At 39.6% G+C, this 18,018-nt stretch overlaps 1 protein-coding gene across 1 annotated transcript; it reads left to right on the forward strand.

Annotated features, from left to right (window-relative positions):
• Positions 1-193: 193 nt before the first annotated feature.
• LOC134663447 (reticulocalbin-2) lies at positions 194-14,135 on the forward strand. The gene is made up of 7 exons (XM_063519817.1): positions 194-538; positions 686-833; positions 2,876-3,026; positions 5,290-5,367; positions 6,255-6,375; positions 11,335-11,455; positions 13,870-14,135. The coding sequence occupies exons 1-7, from the start codon at positions 343-345 to the stop codon at positions 14,036-14,038; spliced, it is 984 nt and encodes a 327-aa protein (XP_063375887.1). The 5' UTR covers positions 194-342; the 3' UTR covers positions 14,039-14,135.
• The last annotated feature ends 3,883 nt before the right edge of the window (positions 14,136-18,018 follow it).

Genomic DNA, 18,018 nt, shown 5'->3' on the forward strand with positions numbered 1-18,018 from the left:
CACAGAACCCTAAAATACAAACATAATGTTCACGGTTAGTTAAACTTGTGACTCTGCTATAGCTAATAAAAAATTGACAAGAAATGACGTTGAATTTACAGAAATCGAGTTGATGCAGTTGAATGAGTTAAATCGAGTCAATACATTCAAAACTGTCACGATTCCCGAACGAAAGCTCGCGAGTCTTCTGTCAAGCGGGCAGTCAACCCTCATCTGTCAGCGGTTCTATTATTTTGCCTGAATGACGACAGTCTATTTTTGAAAATAAACTAAATATAATGCGATTTGCATAATAAAGCCATTGAGGTCTGAATCAAAAAACCGGATCGAGGGTGCGATAAAATGGCTTCGGCATACGTCCTGTCGTTTATGTTCGTACTGACGCAGTATTTGCTGCTGAACTGTGCGTCGGCGGCCGTGCATAACCACCAGGTGGATACCCAGGAGCGGGAGAGCGATGGCAGCTTCCGAGCGAGAGACTTCGAGCACTACGGAGACTCCGGGCATCATTCAGAGTTCGACCACGAGGCCATCTTAGGTGCGTTGTTTACATCTTTTTGTCTGTCGCATCTGACGTTTTGTGATGCAAACTTTTTACGATAAGCGGCAGTGACGATGTCGTTGAGGCGCGCGCTGGCCGCGGCCGCGCCCGCGGTGCTCATAGTCACGTATTACTATTCCATAGGGAGCGTGAAGGAGGCTGAGGAGTTTGACCAGTTGAGTCCTGAGGAGGCGAAGCACCGGCTCGGCGATCTACTGCTGAAGATGGACCTCAACGGAGATAAGATGATTGACCGGCCGGAGCTCAAAGACTGGATCTTAAATTCTTTCCGGTGAGTCCATTATAGAAATAGTTTACCATCATTTTCTTTATAATCTATTCTTGTTGAAGCATAATGAGAATAATAATTTTGTTACAATTTGACAGTATAAATATCTATAAGCTTAAACTAATAACGCATAGACAGATAGTCCCCATACGGTGAACCTGCCAAAAGTGAAGCCGAAACACGATGGATGTGTGCGTGCGACGCTCGTGTTTTACGCTCAGAAAACACACACATATATACAAAATATGTTGCCAGTATTCATTTACATCTCTCAAAGTAGGGGAATTTTAACAACATCCATACTTGGTTATTAATAATTTGGAAGTGTGTAGATTCGATTTTGTAGCAAAAGCTTTTTGTTTATTTTGGGATTTATTGCATTTCGTTACTTTGTGAAATAAGGTTTAAATAAATAGCTGATATAAGTTTTTACTGTTTTATTTTTATTCAACAAAATAAATGTGCATAAAATAATATATTTTGGGATTTATTGCATTTCGTTACTTTGTGAAATAAGGTTTAAATAAATAGCTGATATAAGTTTTTACTATTTTATTTTTATTCAACAAAATAAATGTGCATAAAATAATAAGAATGAATTTAAATATGACAGAGCATATTCGACTGTGTTTAGTCGGTTTCCAATGTTTCCATATTGCGTCATTCCGATTTAGTCTAATTTTTTCCTTCCATCTCGCAGACAGCAGATCAGTCAGAAAACTGAAACGAACATTACACGTAATAAAAATAAGAAAAAACTAAATACCTAAATAATTAACTTAATTATAATTTTCTATAATTATACAATGAAATTCAATTGAGCGTATTTATTTTAGAATGTAGACGTCATGTCCCATTTGGAGGAAAAAATATTCACTACACTGGCCACATTTAGAAGAAATGGCAGCTGACGAAAATTTGTATTTTTGTATTTACGATTATGTAAAAATATCACCTTAAACTCGGTACTTACGCGTGAAATGTAATATCGGGCGGTTTGTTTTTATTACATGATGTGTTGTGACACATTTCACTGTACAAACAACCATCTTTCCTGTAGTTTTTGATTTTTAAACAGGAGGTGTACACACACCGATTTGACTTTGAGTACTGCGAGGGCCGTTCGAATACGACGATACGAGTGTGACGTGACGTCGCACTTGAAATGGCTTCACTGGGGGTGTACGGACTAGGAATCTATGCCTTATAAATCTATGTCTATAAGGATGCTATGTCCACAATTTAGTAAAAGAATTTATATTTCAAATAAACAATAACTCACTTGAACTCAATCTTCACATAAAGAATAATCTTGTACATAAATTTTGCTATTGTAGTTATGTAGTAACTTCTCAAGTTTGTGATAAGGGCTGATAAACATGTTGCTAGTTACGGAAAAGATTCTTGTTGTAGAAATTGTTGTGACTCTTGTCACAAAATTATTTACTAGAAATTTGTGACAAAGATGTTTTATAATATTTTAAACTTTCGCGTTTTGAACACATATTAACTCACATATTAACTGTGTCGAACCATCAGTAAATCAAGGTAATTGAATATAATTCGCATTAGACCCGTCTATAATGTGAGTTAATATAGAGATGTTTTATCTATATATGGCACACAGTTTTTTTTATCTACACGCTTTTAGGCTCCTTATCTTCTCTTAGGGCCGAAAAGATTAAAAGAGATCAGTAATAGGGTTACCTGGGGCCTGTTTCTCAAAAGCTTGTAACTTGTAATACAAGTGGAAGTCCCTTTCTAACAAAAGCTGTCAAAAAGTGATATCCACTTGTATTATGAGTTACAAGCTTTTGAGAAACTGGCCCCTGCTGTAAGAGTGGTATTATTTTGTATAAGTTATGTCTTGTATTTATATCCGAGATACTAAAATGATAGTTTAATTGATCAATTTACTATAGAATCATCTTGCTTTTGTACCAATTTTCTATTAAAATGACAGGTTTGGACAAATATGAGCAATTTCAGTAGAAAAACAAGGTTAAAGCGTACATTCAAGATTAATATTATGTTAATTTTTTTAGCAAGTTATCCCAAGAAGAGGCAGTAGAGAGGATGAAGGAAGCAGATGATAACCGTGACGGAGTAGTCTCTTGGAGTGAATACTTGTCGGATGCTTTTGGAGTGGACTCCGAGGAGGAGATTCTGCCGGAAGATACAGGGGACACTGGCATGGTATGTAACTTTCAACTTACATTTCATTCCTTTAGGAACAATTACGGCAACTTGCACCATTCACTAACCTGGGGTTAACCAATTAAACTAACCATTGTTACCAGTACAATTTAGCCCTTGGTTAACAGTTTAACCCTGGGTTAGAGGGATAGTGCAAGTGACAGGATAAAATATATTCTAGCTAAAATGTCTGAATATTAGCAGTATACAACTTGTAAACTTATGAATTGTAGTTATCTGTAACGTAAACAATACTCACACTAATAGCTGTTTATTTGATAACATTCACTCTCTTACCGGAAAAAGGTAACAAGCGTACAATCGGGTCTCCATCAGATATATTGGAGTGGCTAAATTATTCACAAATATCTGAACAAAGCCTTTATTATTAAGATGTCATGGTGCGTGTTCAGATATTTTTGAGCACCTTGGCCGCTACGATGTATCTGATCGCGATTGTACTAAACTAAAACACATTATGAACAGCGACTTTATCTCATTGCAATAGGGTTTACAATACCTAATAACAATGGTGTTTAGTTGTTTACGGTATTAAACAAGTGCGGAAGCTCCTGTTTATATTATCGCACGGAAAGAATGAAGAGCATAACACAAATATAAACAACAGTGAGCATTAGGCCTGAGTTACACTTGTAAGTTTTACTTACGTAAGTAGGGACAAAGCTGTTTGTTAGAATGAGATAACGATATTCATCTCTCATTCTGTAGTATAGCCGTGTCCCTACTTACGTAAGTAAAACTTACAAGTGTAACTCAGGCCTTATACCTATACTCTGTATCTTTAGGTATTTAAATAAAAGTAAACAAAATCTATCCTCAAATGGTTTCTTAAGCCAATTAATTGAGAGTAGATGAAAACATTAGACGATCAAATAATAATTTGAAGCCCGCCCAAGGCATTTCTTTTATTTTTAGGGTTCCGTACCCAAAGGGTAAAACGGGACCCTATTACTAAGACTTCGCTGTCCGTCCGTCCGTCTGTCACCAGGCTGTATCTCACGAACTGAAATTTTCACAGATGATGTATTTCTGTTGCCGCTATAACATTAAATACTAAAAACAGAATAAAATTAAGATTTAAATGGGGCTCCCATACAACAAACGTGATTTTTGACCAAAGTTAAGCAACGTCGGGAGTGGTCAGTACTTGGATGGATGACCGTTTTTTTTTGCTTTTTTTTTTGCATTATGGTACGGGTTCCAGTTCGTGCGCGAGTCCGACTCGCACTTGCCCGGTTTTTTAATTAAATTCCTTGATTATTTTAATTCCAGCCCAAAAAAAAGGTAAGTATTTACAATAAATCAATGTACACTGCTACTACTTAGTTTCATAGTTAAAATAATATACATTGAAAACTTCTTTATGGCGAGCATCAACTCAAGTATCTTCTACAAAACATGTGATGGCAAAAATGCAAAGGTTTATTATAGTTTTGAAATTCCACAAGTAAGGTTGTAACAAGGAGACGAAATGTATGGGCCCAGGAGTATATTTTTTTCATGATTTTCATCATTACGGTCCCATGGGAAACCTTGTTCATTCAGTATGACCATCTCAATCCATTTTTGACATTGTGGATCGCTACCCCGAAACCACCAAGTAGTTCCGTCACACATTTTGTCAAGGTATACCGTGCGAAGTCGGGGCGGGTGGCTAGTATTTAGGGTTCCCCCACATCGGGCGTCTTTCGAGCGTCGGCGTCTACAATTCTATGGCCGCTGCTCGACGCAACGTCGACGCAGCGTCGAAGCAACTGCGCAGCGACGTCTACAGTGACGTAGTGTGACCAGAGTCAGCGCTATGGAAAATGACGCCGGCAGACGCCGACACTCGAAAGACGCTAGATGTGGGGGGCCCTTAATATTTTGTCATGAGCATTGACGTAATATATCTAAGGACAGGCCTTACGGGCATTAAAAATGGCACTAGTTCGTGTGTCACTGACGAATTGGAGCCAATCGTGCCGCAACTAGTTGTGACCAATCGCGTGAGTGATGCGAACTCATCAGCCAATCGCGTTGTAGCGGTGTCACACCGCTGTACAGGGGGCCTACCGCGAACCACGTTCGACGTGATGCCTGTCTGTCGCACTTGTAATTTCGTAGGTAAGTGTGACAGGGAGGCAACACGTCGAACGTGGTTCGCGGTAGGCCCTCTGGCCCTTGTCATGCCTCATTATTATTGCCCGTAAGGCCAGTCCTAAGATATCTACGTAAGTTATCATGAGGCTGTTGTTGGCAGCTGGTCCACGAGGAGAAACAGATGTGGGCGGCGGCGGACGCCAACGGCGACGGGACACTGGATATCGACGAGTTTGAGGTCAGTATTCATAATAGGCCTTTTCATCTGTATCGGATATTTTAAGCAGCATCCCGGTAACGACACTTGCGTTCGTGGCTGTATATAGCCCTATGCGAGAGAGGATCCCTCGTCCATACACGCGGCAGGTGTATATGCTCCCCCAGGTAGCCGGGTTGGAGGCCTGCTCGTGGCGCCTCAAGCGTTTTACTTAGATATTTGAGGTCATCTTGTTACACAGATCAACCTAGCCGTCCTAGCCCCAAACCAAGCAAAGCTTGTACTATGGGTGCTAGGCGATAATATACATATTTATATAGATAAGTAAATACATACTTATACATAGAAAACACACTCAGGAACAAATATCTGTGCTCATCACACAAATAAATGCCCTTACCGGGGTTCGAGCCCAGGACCATCGGCTTCGCAAGCAGGGTCACTACCCACTAGGCTAGACTGGTCGTCAAATGAGAGTTTAAAAATGTTTGCGACTTTAGGCTTTTTTAGGGTTCCGTACCCAAAGGGTAAAACGGGACCCTATTACTAAGACTTCGCTGTCCATCCGTCCGTACGTCCGTCCGTCTGTCACCAGGCTGTATCTCACGAACCGTGATAGCTAGACAGTTGAAATTTTCACAGATGATGTATGTCTGTTGCCGCTATAACAACAAATACTAAAAACAGAATAAAATAAAGATTTAAATGGGGCTCCCATGCAACAAACGTGATTTTTGACCAAAGTTAAGCAACGTTAACGTTACAAAGTTAAGTGGTCAGTACTTGGATGGGTGACCGTTTTTTTTTGCTTATTTCTTTTTTTTGCATTATGGTACGGAACCCTTCGTGCGCGAGTCCGACTCGCACTTGCCCGGTTTTTCAGAATACTCATTATATTTTTCTCTCAGGTGTTCACGAATCCGGAGGAACACGAGAAGATGCATGCGTTCCTGCTCGCGCAGACGATGCGGGAGAAGGACAGCAACAAGGACGGCAGCATCAGCTTCGAGGAGTTCATCGGAGACCGGGGTGAGGCTCATTCATTCACTCATTGGCCGTCTAGGACTCTAGGTACATCTACAGGGTATTTGTGACGTTCCACGGAAAAAGGTACCTTATGGCGGCTGTGTTAATATAGCGTAAGCGTCAACCGCCATAAGGTACCTTTACCCGTGGGACGTCACATTTTATCATCCCTTACTCTTAGCATTAATACGGAGTGTGCTCAAATCATATTGAATGACTTTTTTTAAAGTCAAAGTCAAAAATACTTTATTCATGTAGGCCTAGTAACAACTTAACAAGCACTTGCGAACGTTTTAACAAGCACTTATGAACGTTTTTGTAGTATAGGTATTGTCCATAGCAAATAGCAAGTACCTATACAGTCAGCAGCAGAAGTTGCTAAGCGGCCGAGGTGTTCAAAATTACCTTGACACGCTCTAATTCTCTTAACAATAAAGTCGCGTCAAGATCATTTTGAACACCTGGCCCGCTTAGCAACTTCTACTGCTGACTGTACCTATAATAAAACAGACCATAATTCGAGCTCGTATCGATAAAGCTAATCGCTGGCTCGAGTGAATGGTTTTACGTCCGCGATAACGAACTACCTACTCTACCATAAAGGCTCCTGTACACGGTGCCCCCTCCGCGCTGACACAGCACCGCCGCCGCACCTCCGCGCTATGTACACGAGACGAGTAAAGCCCGCCTCCGCGCCGACACCGCACCGATACCGCTCCGCCTCCGCTCCGCACCACATAGCGCGAAGGTGCGGCGGCGGTGCGGTGTCGACGCGGAGGCGGTACCGTGTACACGAGCCCTTGCAGCGGCAGTGCGGTGTCGGCGCGGAGGCGGCACCGTGTACACGTGCCCTAAGCGAGTTCGCTGATCTGTGAAATCCACTCTCGCGTTCGCGGCTTCGTGCCTCGATTCATGCACGAGTGTGGAGCGGTCTTTATGGCGACATATAATAGTAGAAAATAACGAGGGCGCCACTTTCTTCGTAACTGTCACATTTTTGACGTAATATGACATGGCAACAATTTTGTATGGAAATTAGTTCCATTTTATTTAATTTCTAACTCTTTCATGGGCTTATGCCGACCATAGACCTGTATACAGAATAAGGACTGAGTACTTCAACAAAACAGTGTGACCAAGAGAGAAGTCAAACTAGAGGGTCGCCTCTCGTTTTGATTAAGAGAGCAATGACGTCATTAGACAATAAGTATAAGGGCGGCTTCAGACTAGCGTTTTATAAATACGCGCCTATAATACTTGTAGCGTATTCTATGTCTAAGTCGTAATATATAGTTGTTATTTACCTGCATTAGACACTCTTTAACGTCTAGAATCAGATCGAGAAAATTCTGCAGCGATTTTGATAGCCCACGCAGTGGAAGTGTCATTTCAAACGTCAAACTTCTATGAAATTATGACGTGTAAATAACACTTGCACTGCGTGGGCTATCAAAATTGCTGCAGACTTTTCTTGGTCTAACTCCACTGAACCTAAATTTGATCAAGCTTTATTACAACTTACAAGTAATGATGGGGCTACCCGAGGTTTTCATCGATTTTTGACAAGTTTTGAATCGTATCTCTTTTTTTTGCACAACAGATAGAATTATAAGACAAACGGTTATCGGTTCATCAATCTTTTATCTCCGGTTTTGTCCACCGGATTTTGAAAAAAATGAATACTTATTTTTTATGAATTTTTTAAACATTGTCTAAAATCTACATATTTGGGTTCGTCTTCGAAGTCTCGAAAATCGTGTCCAAGGTTTTAAATTTAAACTTATTAACACAAAAGTTATGGCCAGAAAACCAGTTTTTTAGCCTTCTCTTCTTGATCGGGACACTCTTGACAGAGCGGTCGTGGTCATCATTGGAAGTCTCCCTTTGTGACACGTTTGACGGCTCGCCTCCACTCCTCCCTAACGGCTGCGCGTTTAGCGCATTCGTGCAAGGGGCCGTCCATTGCTGCCTTTATTTGGTCCGTCCACCTCATGGGCGACCTTCCTCGCGCTCGGGTACCTTCTACTCTGCCCTGCACCACCAGTCGCTCTATGGACACATCTCCACGTCGAGAAACGTGTCCAAAGAAAGTGAGGATGCGAGCTTGAACGATGGAGGATAGACGCTGCTTGATGCCGAGCTCTTGGAGTATGGAGACGTTGGTGCGGTGTTCGGTCCACGATACTCCAAGCATTCTTCGCCAAGTTTTTTAGCCTAAAGTTGTTCAACTTTGATGCCAGATATCTCGAAGACAATGAACTTTAAAGTAAATATGGAATACTATACAGACGACCGGTCTGGCCTAGTGGGTAGTGACCCTGCCTGCGAAGCCGATGGTCCTGGGTTCGAATCCCAGTAAGGGCATTTATTTGTATGATGATACAGATATTTGTTCCTGAGTCATGGGTGTTTTCTATGTATTTAAGTATGTATTTGTATATTATATATATCGTTGTCTGAGTACCCACAACACAAGCCTTCTTGAGCTTACTGTGGGACTTAGTCAATCTGTGTAAGAATTTCTGTAATATTTATTTATTTATATTGCTTAGAGCCGTTGCTTTTAATATGATAAGCTACAAAAAACATTAGAAAACTAAGGGATTCAGATCGAAGGTCATTGGCGTGGGGGAGCCCCTTAAACAAGATCGTAAACACCAAACTAACTAACTATCTAAATAAACAGGCAGTCATGAATCTATATTTAAGCCAATAATGGCAATTAACACGGCACTGGATTGAACCGGTGACCCGCAGCGGCCGAGGCGAATTCGAATGTTCTCAACATGATTTGATGTTGATGCTGCCGCGCCACCCACATTTCGCGCGTACTTGTATAGAGTGGTTTTGGCATTGACATACATTGTGTAACACGAGGAAACCGAATAATTTTAAACACGCATTTCAGAGGTCAAAAGAAGTAAAAAATGTAATATGAGTTATATGAGTTTAGGTTAATTTCGCTAATAGGTTAATATTATTTTTTGTTTTACTTTTTAAAATTTTTGAATGTATTTGTACATAAAAAATAAATGTTATTGGTAAACTTGTCACTTAAAATTGATTTTTAATTTTGTTTTGTAAAACCTACTTTTTGCAAATTGTTACTGGTCACTTTTTGACATCTATCAATAAGATATTATATAGACTACGTCCCATATCAGCAACATCACCATCAAAAAGGCCTTTTACACTATGTAACAATAAAAACTTGTTTACTTTTTAATTAATATTATCTCTGAAACTAGGCGAATTTCAAAAAAGTTTATATGACAAATTTGTCTCTAAATATGATCAGGAATACGCTGTTAAAATTATTCGGTTTCCTCATGTTACACCGTGTAGATACCTAGGAACTGGCTTTAAGGGCAATAATAATGAGGCATGCATCTTGTGGGCTACATCGGTAGCATAAACGACAAAACGACACATTTACGCCTCGCGCCAAAAATCTGACGGCTCCTATGCTGCCCCCTATAGTTCATGCACAGGCCTATATGGTGCTAAAGACATACTGCGAGTTACTTGAAATCAATATTAAAACGAGTTTATATTTTTATAGTCTGAATGTTGTTCCATGGTAATTTTCATCACACAACAGGACTCTGTTGCTTTAATAGCGAACGGATGCACGTGGCCCTTTGTATGGCTGTAATGTGTCTGGCTCAATATATTTGTTATTGGGTTATTAAAACCGGACTTTACAAGCCGTTGCCATGTCGCCTAATATTTATATGATGGTCTACGTTTAAAAAATAGTATCTATTTCTATTATTTATGAAACCAAAAGAATGTACCTACATACTTAATTATATACTTGCTATATGTATAATTGTTAAGCCGACCACTGACTAACAGTCCGCCGGACTATATCGGCCGGTCAGTTGTTCGGAACTGTCAAATTTTTGTTCTAACTGACAGGCCGGTATCGTCCGGCGGCCTGTTAGTCAGTGGTCGGCTTTACATATGTGCCGTCCCAAAGGTAAAGGTACCTTATGGCGGTTGGCGCTTACGCTATTATTAACGCCGCTCCCATACTACTAGGGTGCTATGAGACGTAAGCGCCAGCCGACATAAGGTATCTTTTTTCGCGGAACGTCACATATTTGCTGTAACTTATTTTTCAAAAGTGTTTTTCAATAAAAATATTGTTTGCACTTTTTCTAATGCTTAAAAAAACGAGGTATAAATATAAATGACAGCGTGATATTAACAGCGTCCGCCTTTTTCAATCGCGCGGTATTAAAATGTGACGGCAGTGGGGAGACACTCCTGACTTCGGGCAATCTCGGCTCCGCTCGGCTCAGCATTGCTTCAAGCAATAATTAGGGTTGCCAACAACAACTTGACGCCCCTTTGCGTGCTCGACCACAGATAAGATAATTTTGACAACCCTAAATAGACGAAAGGAATATTGCCTTAGTTAGAAGGGGATATCATGGGTGACCCTGAATCGCTGTCAAACTTCGGTTTTGTAGGAAGTGTCCTTTCTGTACGGTATGTAGTAGTATTACTTATTCTGTGGTGACGGTTGCTGTATCACACTTCTTTTTTCCTCCCAGCAGTGTCCGGCGACCGGATTGATCTAGCAACTCTATCCTCTAGCCGCCCATACGTCAAACCTTGCAAGGCAAAATTAAATTTTATTTTGTCAACACAAAGTTCAAATTAGAATGGAACAGGAGACCTTTTTATAGGTCTCTGGGCGGCTAGAGGTTAAAAGCATACATTTATAATGTAGACCTCGGCGGACTTTCTCTGATCAGATCGAGGAAATCCTGAAGAAAGGCCAGGTCAAGAGCACCCTAAACCTGCGAGCGTGTATGAGGAATGTTATGAATGTGAAGGAAGCGAAAGAGGTATGTCAGGATCGTAGCAAGTGGAAATCAGTGGTCTCTGCCTACCCCTCAGGGAAATAGGCGTGATTATATGTATGTATGTATGTTATAATGTATTTTCCAGGTGGTCACGACAAAGCGTGGATGGTGGCGGAGCGCGACAAGTTCGACCACGAGCTGGACGCGGACCGCGACGGGAAACTCAACGCGGAGGAGATCCGCCGCTGGATCATACCCGACAACGAGTCAGTATTTCAACATTTAAATACACATGTTGTTTAGAAAAAAGTGTATGGCCCTCAGTGGCGGCGCGTCAAACATATAGCCGGGGCTAATTTGGCTTACATATTTCCTTTACAACTCTGCTCAAACGTCCAAAAACAGGCAAGCCGGTGGGAATCGGCTTTTATGGACGCGCCGCCACTGATTGGCCCTAGGCCTGATCAGAACGGCGTCTTTAGCATTTGCGACGGACGCCAAATAGCCTGAGCAAATTAAAAAAACCTGCGGAAATAATTCGTGTAGTTTTGAAAATTGGTACAGGTATACCTTGTGGTGTCCAGATAAACATACTAAAAGTCCTCGAGGGTAGGGGGGGGTGCTGGGGGTGTAGAGGGGGGTTGAAGGTACTTTTTTTCATATTTTTGCTCATATCTCGAATATCTGTACGAATAGCATTATAATTACTTAAGGCAAAAGTTTTAACATAAAATTTACTACAAATTTGGTTATGTTTATTTTTACTCTGCGATCAATACTTTAGGGGCTACAGGCTGTTAAAGTTAAATAAGTAATAAAAAATAGACGGTTTAAGAAAACGTCGTTTTTTTGTAATTGTTCATCACAAATAAAAAAATTAGCTTAGAGTAAGCAAGCTAAGCAACTTGCTGATAATATATAAAAAAATAGGCCATATGCATGTCGGGCCATGCTCAGTGTAGGGTTCCGTAGTTACCCGTCTGTCAAAATAGACTATTTGCCATAACTCAAAAACAGCTGTACCGATTAGGTTCGCTATATTTTTCCTTGAAAGTATTTACTAAGTTATGTTTTCACGATTTTTTTCATATTTTTTGGACCCATGGTTCAAAGGTTAGGGGAACTAAGGGGTAAATCACAACTTTTTTTCTTTCAGATCGATTATTTCCGAAAATATTAAGTTGATCAAAAAAGGGTGGCTGCCGTACATTAAAAAGGGGATGAAATTTTTTTTCGCTTCCACCCTATAGTGTGGGGTGTCGTTGGATAGGTCTTTTAAAACGAATACGGGTCTTCGAGAACCATTTTTTGATCTGCTTAATATTTTCGGAAATAATCGATCTGAAAGAAATAAAGTTGTGTTTTCCACTTTAGTTCCCCTAACATTTGAACCATGGGTCCAAAAAATAAGAAAAAAATCGTGAAAGTAAAGCTTAGTAAAGACTTTCAGAGAAAAATATAGCTAACCTAATCGATTAAGCAGTTTTTGAGTTTTTGCAAATAGTCTATTTTGACGGACGGGTAACTACGGAACCCTACACTGAGCATGACCCGACATGCTCTTGGCCGGTTTTTTTATATTTTATCAGCAGGTCATTTAGCTTGCTTATTGTCAATTAAAATTTTTATTTATGATGAACAATTATGAAAATACGACGTTTTTTTAAACCGTCTATTTTTTATCTCTTATTTAACTTTAACAGCCTGTAGCTCCTAAAGTATTGATCGCAGAGTAAAAATAAACACAACCAAATTTGTAGTAAATTTTATGTTAAAACTTTTGTCCGAAGTAATTATAATGCAATTCGTACACATTTTCGAGATATGAGCAAAAATATGAAAAAAGGTACCTTCAACCCCCCTCTACACCCCCAGCACACCCCCTACCCTCGAGGACTTTTAGTATGTTTATCTAGACACCACAAGGTATGCCTGTACCAATTTTCAAAACTACACGAATTATTTCCGCAGCTTGCCCAAATTCGGCTTAATTTGACGTGGCTAAAAACTCTTTTGCCATGTGGTGATTTTTGGTCACCATGTTATTTTTTAGGAAACAAGCCTTCGTCAGGCTTCAAGTAATAACGCAGTGAAAGTAATTTGAACTTAAATTATAATTCAGATTTTGTCAGATACAGATTATTGTTCACTTCTTTTTATTTTTTTTCACCACAGTCACTACCTATTTTAAAAAGCTTGTTAGATTGACCGTTTTTTAAGGCACTTCGGAAAGGGGGCCGTAAATAAGTAGATTTATTTATATTTTTTGAGTATATTGATTAAGTCCGCCATTTGTACATTTTTGTATATACTTTGTGCAATAAAGTTTAAATAAATAAATAAATACCGGTGTACTAATATTACGAAGAACAGAAAACTCCTGTTAGAATGCTGACTAATGTGGCAGCTTTCGTTGACCGCCCCCCTTGGTCCCTACAAAGTGTGCCTGCGACAGCCTAAATATAACCTCTAGCCGCCCAGAGACCTATAAAAAGGTCTCCGGTTCCATTCTAATTTGAATTTTGTGTTGACAAAATAAAATTTAATTTTGCTTGGCAATGTTTGACATATGGGCAGCTAGAGGATAATACAAACCCGACTACTGAAACAATCTCAATGTTGGTATAAAGACTCGATTTGTGTAATACTGCCACTTAATATCTTTATATATTTTCCACAGCGAAATCGCACTAGAAGAGGTGGAACATCTTTTCGCCTCGGCCGACGACAACTCAGACGGACGTCTCAGCTTCCCAGAGATCCTCGACCACTACCAGCAGTTCGTGGGGTCCGAGGCCACGGACTACGGCGACCATCTCATGGGAGACCACTTTGACGATGAGCTATAAGCGAGGTATACTTACCAACTTTAAGACGAAACAGGAGAGCGCGTTCTCAATTTTGAGATTTCGAGGTGAATATACCCGTCGCTCTGACCTGGCGTAACGTTAGTGCGATAGGGACAACTTAGGAGAAAAATCCTGCGTAAAATCCTCAAAAATCGAGATTTCGTACTCGACTGTTTCCTCCTCCAAAACTTAACCAATCGTAACGAAATTTGAAAATCTAAATGGTTATGAAATCATCTGTGTCGGACCGTTTTGCTTTTTTGGCTAATTGATATCAGTTTTGAATTCCACGCCATAGTCAATTAGGCCATATTGGCCATTTTTGAAGGGCTATCGCCTTAAAAATATCAATAAAAGCAAAACGGTCCGTCATAGATATTGACAATATTAATGTGTTGAAAAAATCATTGCTCTATAGCTTCAAAAACCACGGAGGAAACAGTCGAGTACGTTTGTAAGGAGAAATGAGCACTCCTGTTGGCTCTTAATGGGGCTACTCGTCAGGTTACTGACTTTGATCATCCCATAGGTGACCGTTTTGAGGGTGAACTCTGGAGAGAACTCAGTGCCATCTTTAACGGAGAGACCAACCAATATAAGCAGTTCGTGGGGTCAGAAACTACGGGTTACGGCGACCATCTCTTGGGAGACCACTTTGACGATGAGCTCTAAGCTAGGAAGCGAGGTATACAGGGTGTCCCAGAATTCGACGTCAAGCCGTAAACGGATGATAGACCAAGTCATAACAGTTATCATAAAAAAACAAAAAAAAATCCAACTCATGTTCTTTAAAATTTATGGTCACTTTAAAAATTCACTAAAAAATCCACACCCTGTAATTATTCAAGATTACACAATAATAAAAAAATTAAAATAAATTGTGGAATTTGTAGTAACAAGAGTTAAAGAACCATCCAACCAGGGTGTGGATTTTTTAGTGAATTTTTAAAGTGACCATAATTTTTAAAGAACATGAGTTGGATTTTTTTTTTGTATTTTTATGATAACTGTTATGACTTGGTCTATCATCCGTTTACGGCTTGACGTCGATTTCTGGGACACCCTGTATATACAATCGCTTGCGCTCGCGGTATTCCACCCATCGGGCGATTCTCGTTTGAACGCCTTGCAGGCAGCCTTGTAAGGTGCAAGGCAAATTTTTCTTAACTGGAACACCGCGAGCGCAGGCGATTGTACCTAGTTTAAAGGGGCTGCTAGTCGATAATAAGGTTCTTTAACCGATTCTGTGCTGATGACACGCCTGCCGTGTCATCAATGTTTTTACGTGTGGCGTATGACACGGGAGGAGTGTCATCATATTCTATGGCGCATGGCATGGCTGCCGTGTCATGAAATGATTGTTCCGCGCCACAGTCAAAAGTTTTCGAAAATGGAACACGCAACGAATCGGTTAAAGAGTCTGAATATAATGAAGAGCTCTTAACATTCGGACACTTTAAGAAAAGGTCAATATACATGTATCAGTTTGTCTTCTACGAATGGCTACTTGTCAGTTTGTGGGGCCAGACACTACGAATTTCGGAGACCATCACATGGGAGACCATTTTGGCGATGAGCTCTGCGAGGTACATATGTGCAGTCAAGTGTAAAAATATGGGTGTAGACAATTTACTCAAAAATATGTCCCATAGTTCTTAATTTGCTGACATAAGAGGTATGGGAAACATTTTTGAAATGATTTGTGCACCCATATTTTACACTTGACTGTACCTACATTAAAGGGGCTACTCGTCATTATAAGGTTCTTTAACCTGTAGCCGCCCAGAGACCTATAAAAAGGTCACCGGTTCCATTTTAATTTGAACTTTGTGTTGACAATATAAAATTTAATTTTGCTTGGCAAGGTTTGACGTATGGGCAGCTAGAGGTTAAGGTGATTGAACCAAATTGTATACTGGCGAATAATTCAGAAATATCTACACCACTAATGTCAGATGTGTAAATATTTTTGAGTATCCGTCTGTGTAAATGTATTTTGCTAATGGCGCTAAGTCAGTCGGAGTTTGTACATAAGTAGAATAATTCTAAATAGAGCGTATATTGTAAAACAGCGTACATAATGATCTGTTTCTCAATGTTTTATTTTAGTTCATATTTTATTTTATTGACTTGATTTGTTTTACTTTGATTTTACATAAACGATAATATAAATTCAATATTATTATTATGCGTTGATATTTACCGTTCTGTATTTTAATATTTATATTAATTCTTTGTTTGCGATAATAAATATTGAGACCATAGTAGTGACGTCTAGGTATAAGAAGTCATACATTTTTTGGAATGTTAAGTAATGAATAATAATAAAATATAATACATATATTAAATGTTAACAACTACCAACCTTGACTGCCAACAAATTAAATAGCTATATCTTCCCAAGGCCCAGTCACATATATATAGAACTCAAAATTTGCCACTGAAATTTAAACCTATAGTGCAGGGAATAGACTTGATATTTATTTGTTTGATAATTTTACAAAACAAAAGAAATGCAACTCTGTTCCAAGTGAATATGGTTTAAATTTAATCGAACTGAAGAAGTACTATAGGCCTTGGACTTTAGAAGGATATCTCAATTATATCGTATTTTAACATGTATTTAACATTTCATTCTCACAAATGTTGAATCCGTTAGATGACTAGTCATAACTACATGTACATAACACATCTATCGCACGCGCATTTATATTGCTATCCCGCTCGCGCAGTGTCATTGACCGCCGTCATCATGTGCGGGACAGCAATATAGTTACACCGCGAGCGATAGAGATAGGAACAGACGGGTCAATGTACGAAATTCCTTGTGCTAAGCGTCCTTTCTTTAGCATTTATGCAATTATGATAATTCAAACCTTAGTTTTTAGGACTAATCATAACATTATTTTTTTATGATTATGACGATTGACATAATAATTAATTATATTTACTGAAACATAAAAATATTTTTAAACATTAAACAATAAACACCAACGTCGCCTATTTGTTGTCTCAACGTAAAGCCTCCTCCACACTCGTGCGCGAATCGCGGCGCGAAGCCGCGAACGTAAGTGTGGCGTCGATTTTCGCAGACAGCGAAATCGACTCCACACTCGCGTTCGCGGCTTCGCCCGCGATTCACGCGCATAGTCTGGAGGGGGCTTAAAACTACTTACAAAGGCCGGTCTAAAAAGGTTTTTTTTTATTGTTATCAAACCCTAAAGTCTTAACCCTTAATTTGGCACAAATGGCACCAAAATTGGTAGTGAGTTCAAACCTCCTTGACCCTCAATGGGAATAGGAAAAAGATACTGTATAACCCCTGATATTAAACTGATAGTTTGATTTATCCGGCCAATTTGTCATTTTAGTACAAAATTGTTTCTAAATAAATAAGAACGATTGGGTAGAAAATTGGCCAATCCAACTGTCAATTTAATATCTAGAATATAAAAACAATTTAATTTTCCGTAATGTTAAAGATTTTAATAAATCTATAATTAAGCTAATTTTATGGTTTGTGGTGATTTTAGTCACTCTCGTTTTAGTCGCATGTTTCGGAGAGCCTAGGTCTCCATTTCCAAGCACCACCCAAGCACTAAAGGAGCCCACTGATTATCAGTTCGCCGGACAATATCGGCCTGTCAGTTAAAAGACACATTTGACAGCTCCGAACAACCGTCCGGCGAACTGGGTAAACTGTAGGCCCCTTCATAGTCCATGACTTCCATGAGTGAGTAGCGGTCACGAAATCACGTGAATGGAATCGTAAAATTACCTTAATGTTAGTATGTCTCGCAATAATTTAAATCTTATATGTATAAAATGTTTCTCAGCAGAAAAACTAAGATCCGAATTTACAAGACCGTGATACGACCTATTTTAACATACGGATGTGAAGCCTGGACACTAACTCTGAAGGAGGAAAATAAGCTGTTGGTGGCCGAAAGGAAGATTCTCCGCAAAATCCTCGGCCCAAC

Source organism: Cydia fagiglandana, chromosome 4 (assembly GCF_963556715.1).
Source record: "Cydia fagiglandana chromosome 4, ilCydFagi1.1, whole genome shotgun sequence".
In the NCBI taxonomy this organism is placed as follows: Eukaryota; Metazoa; Arthropoda; class Insecta; order Lepidoptera; family Tortricidae; genus Cydia; species Cydia fagiglandana.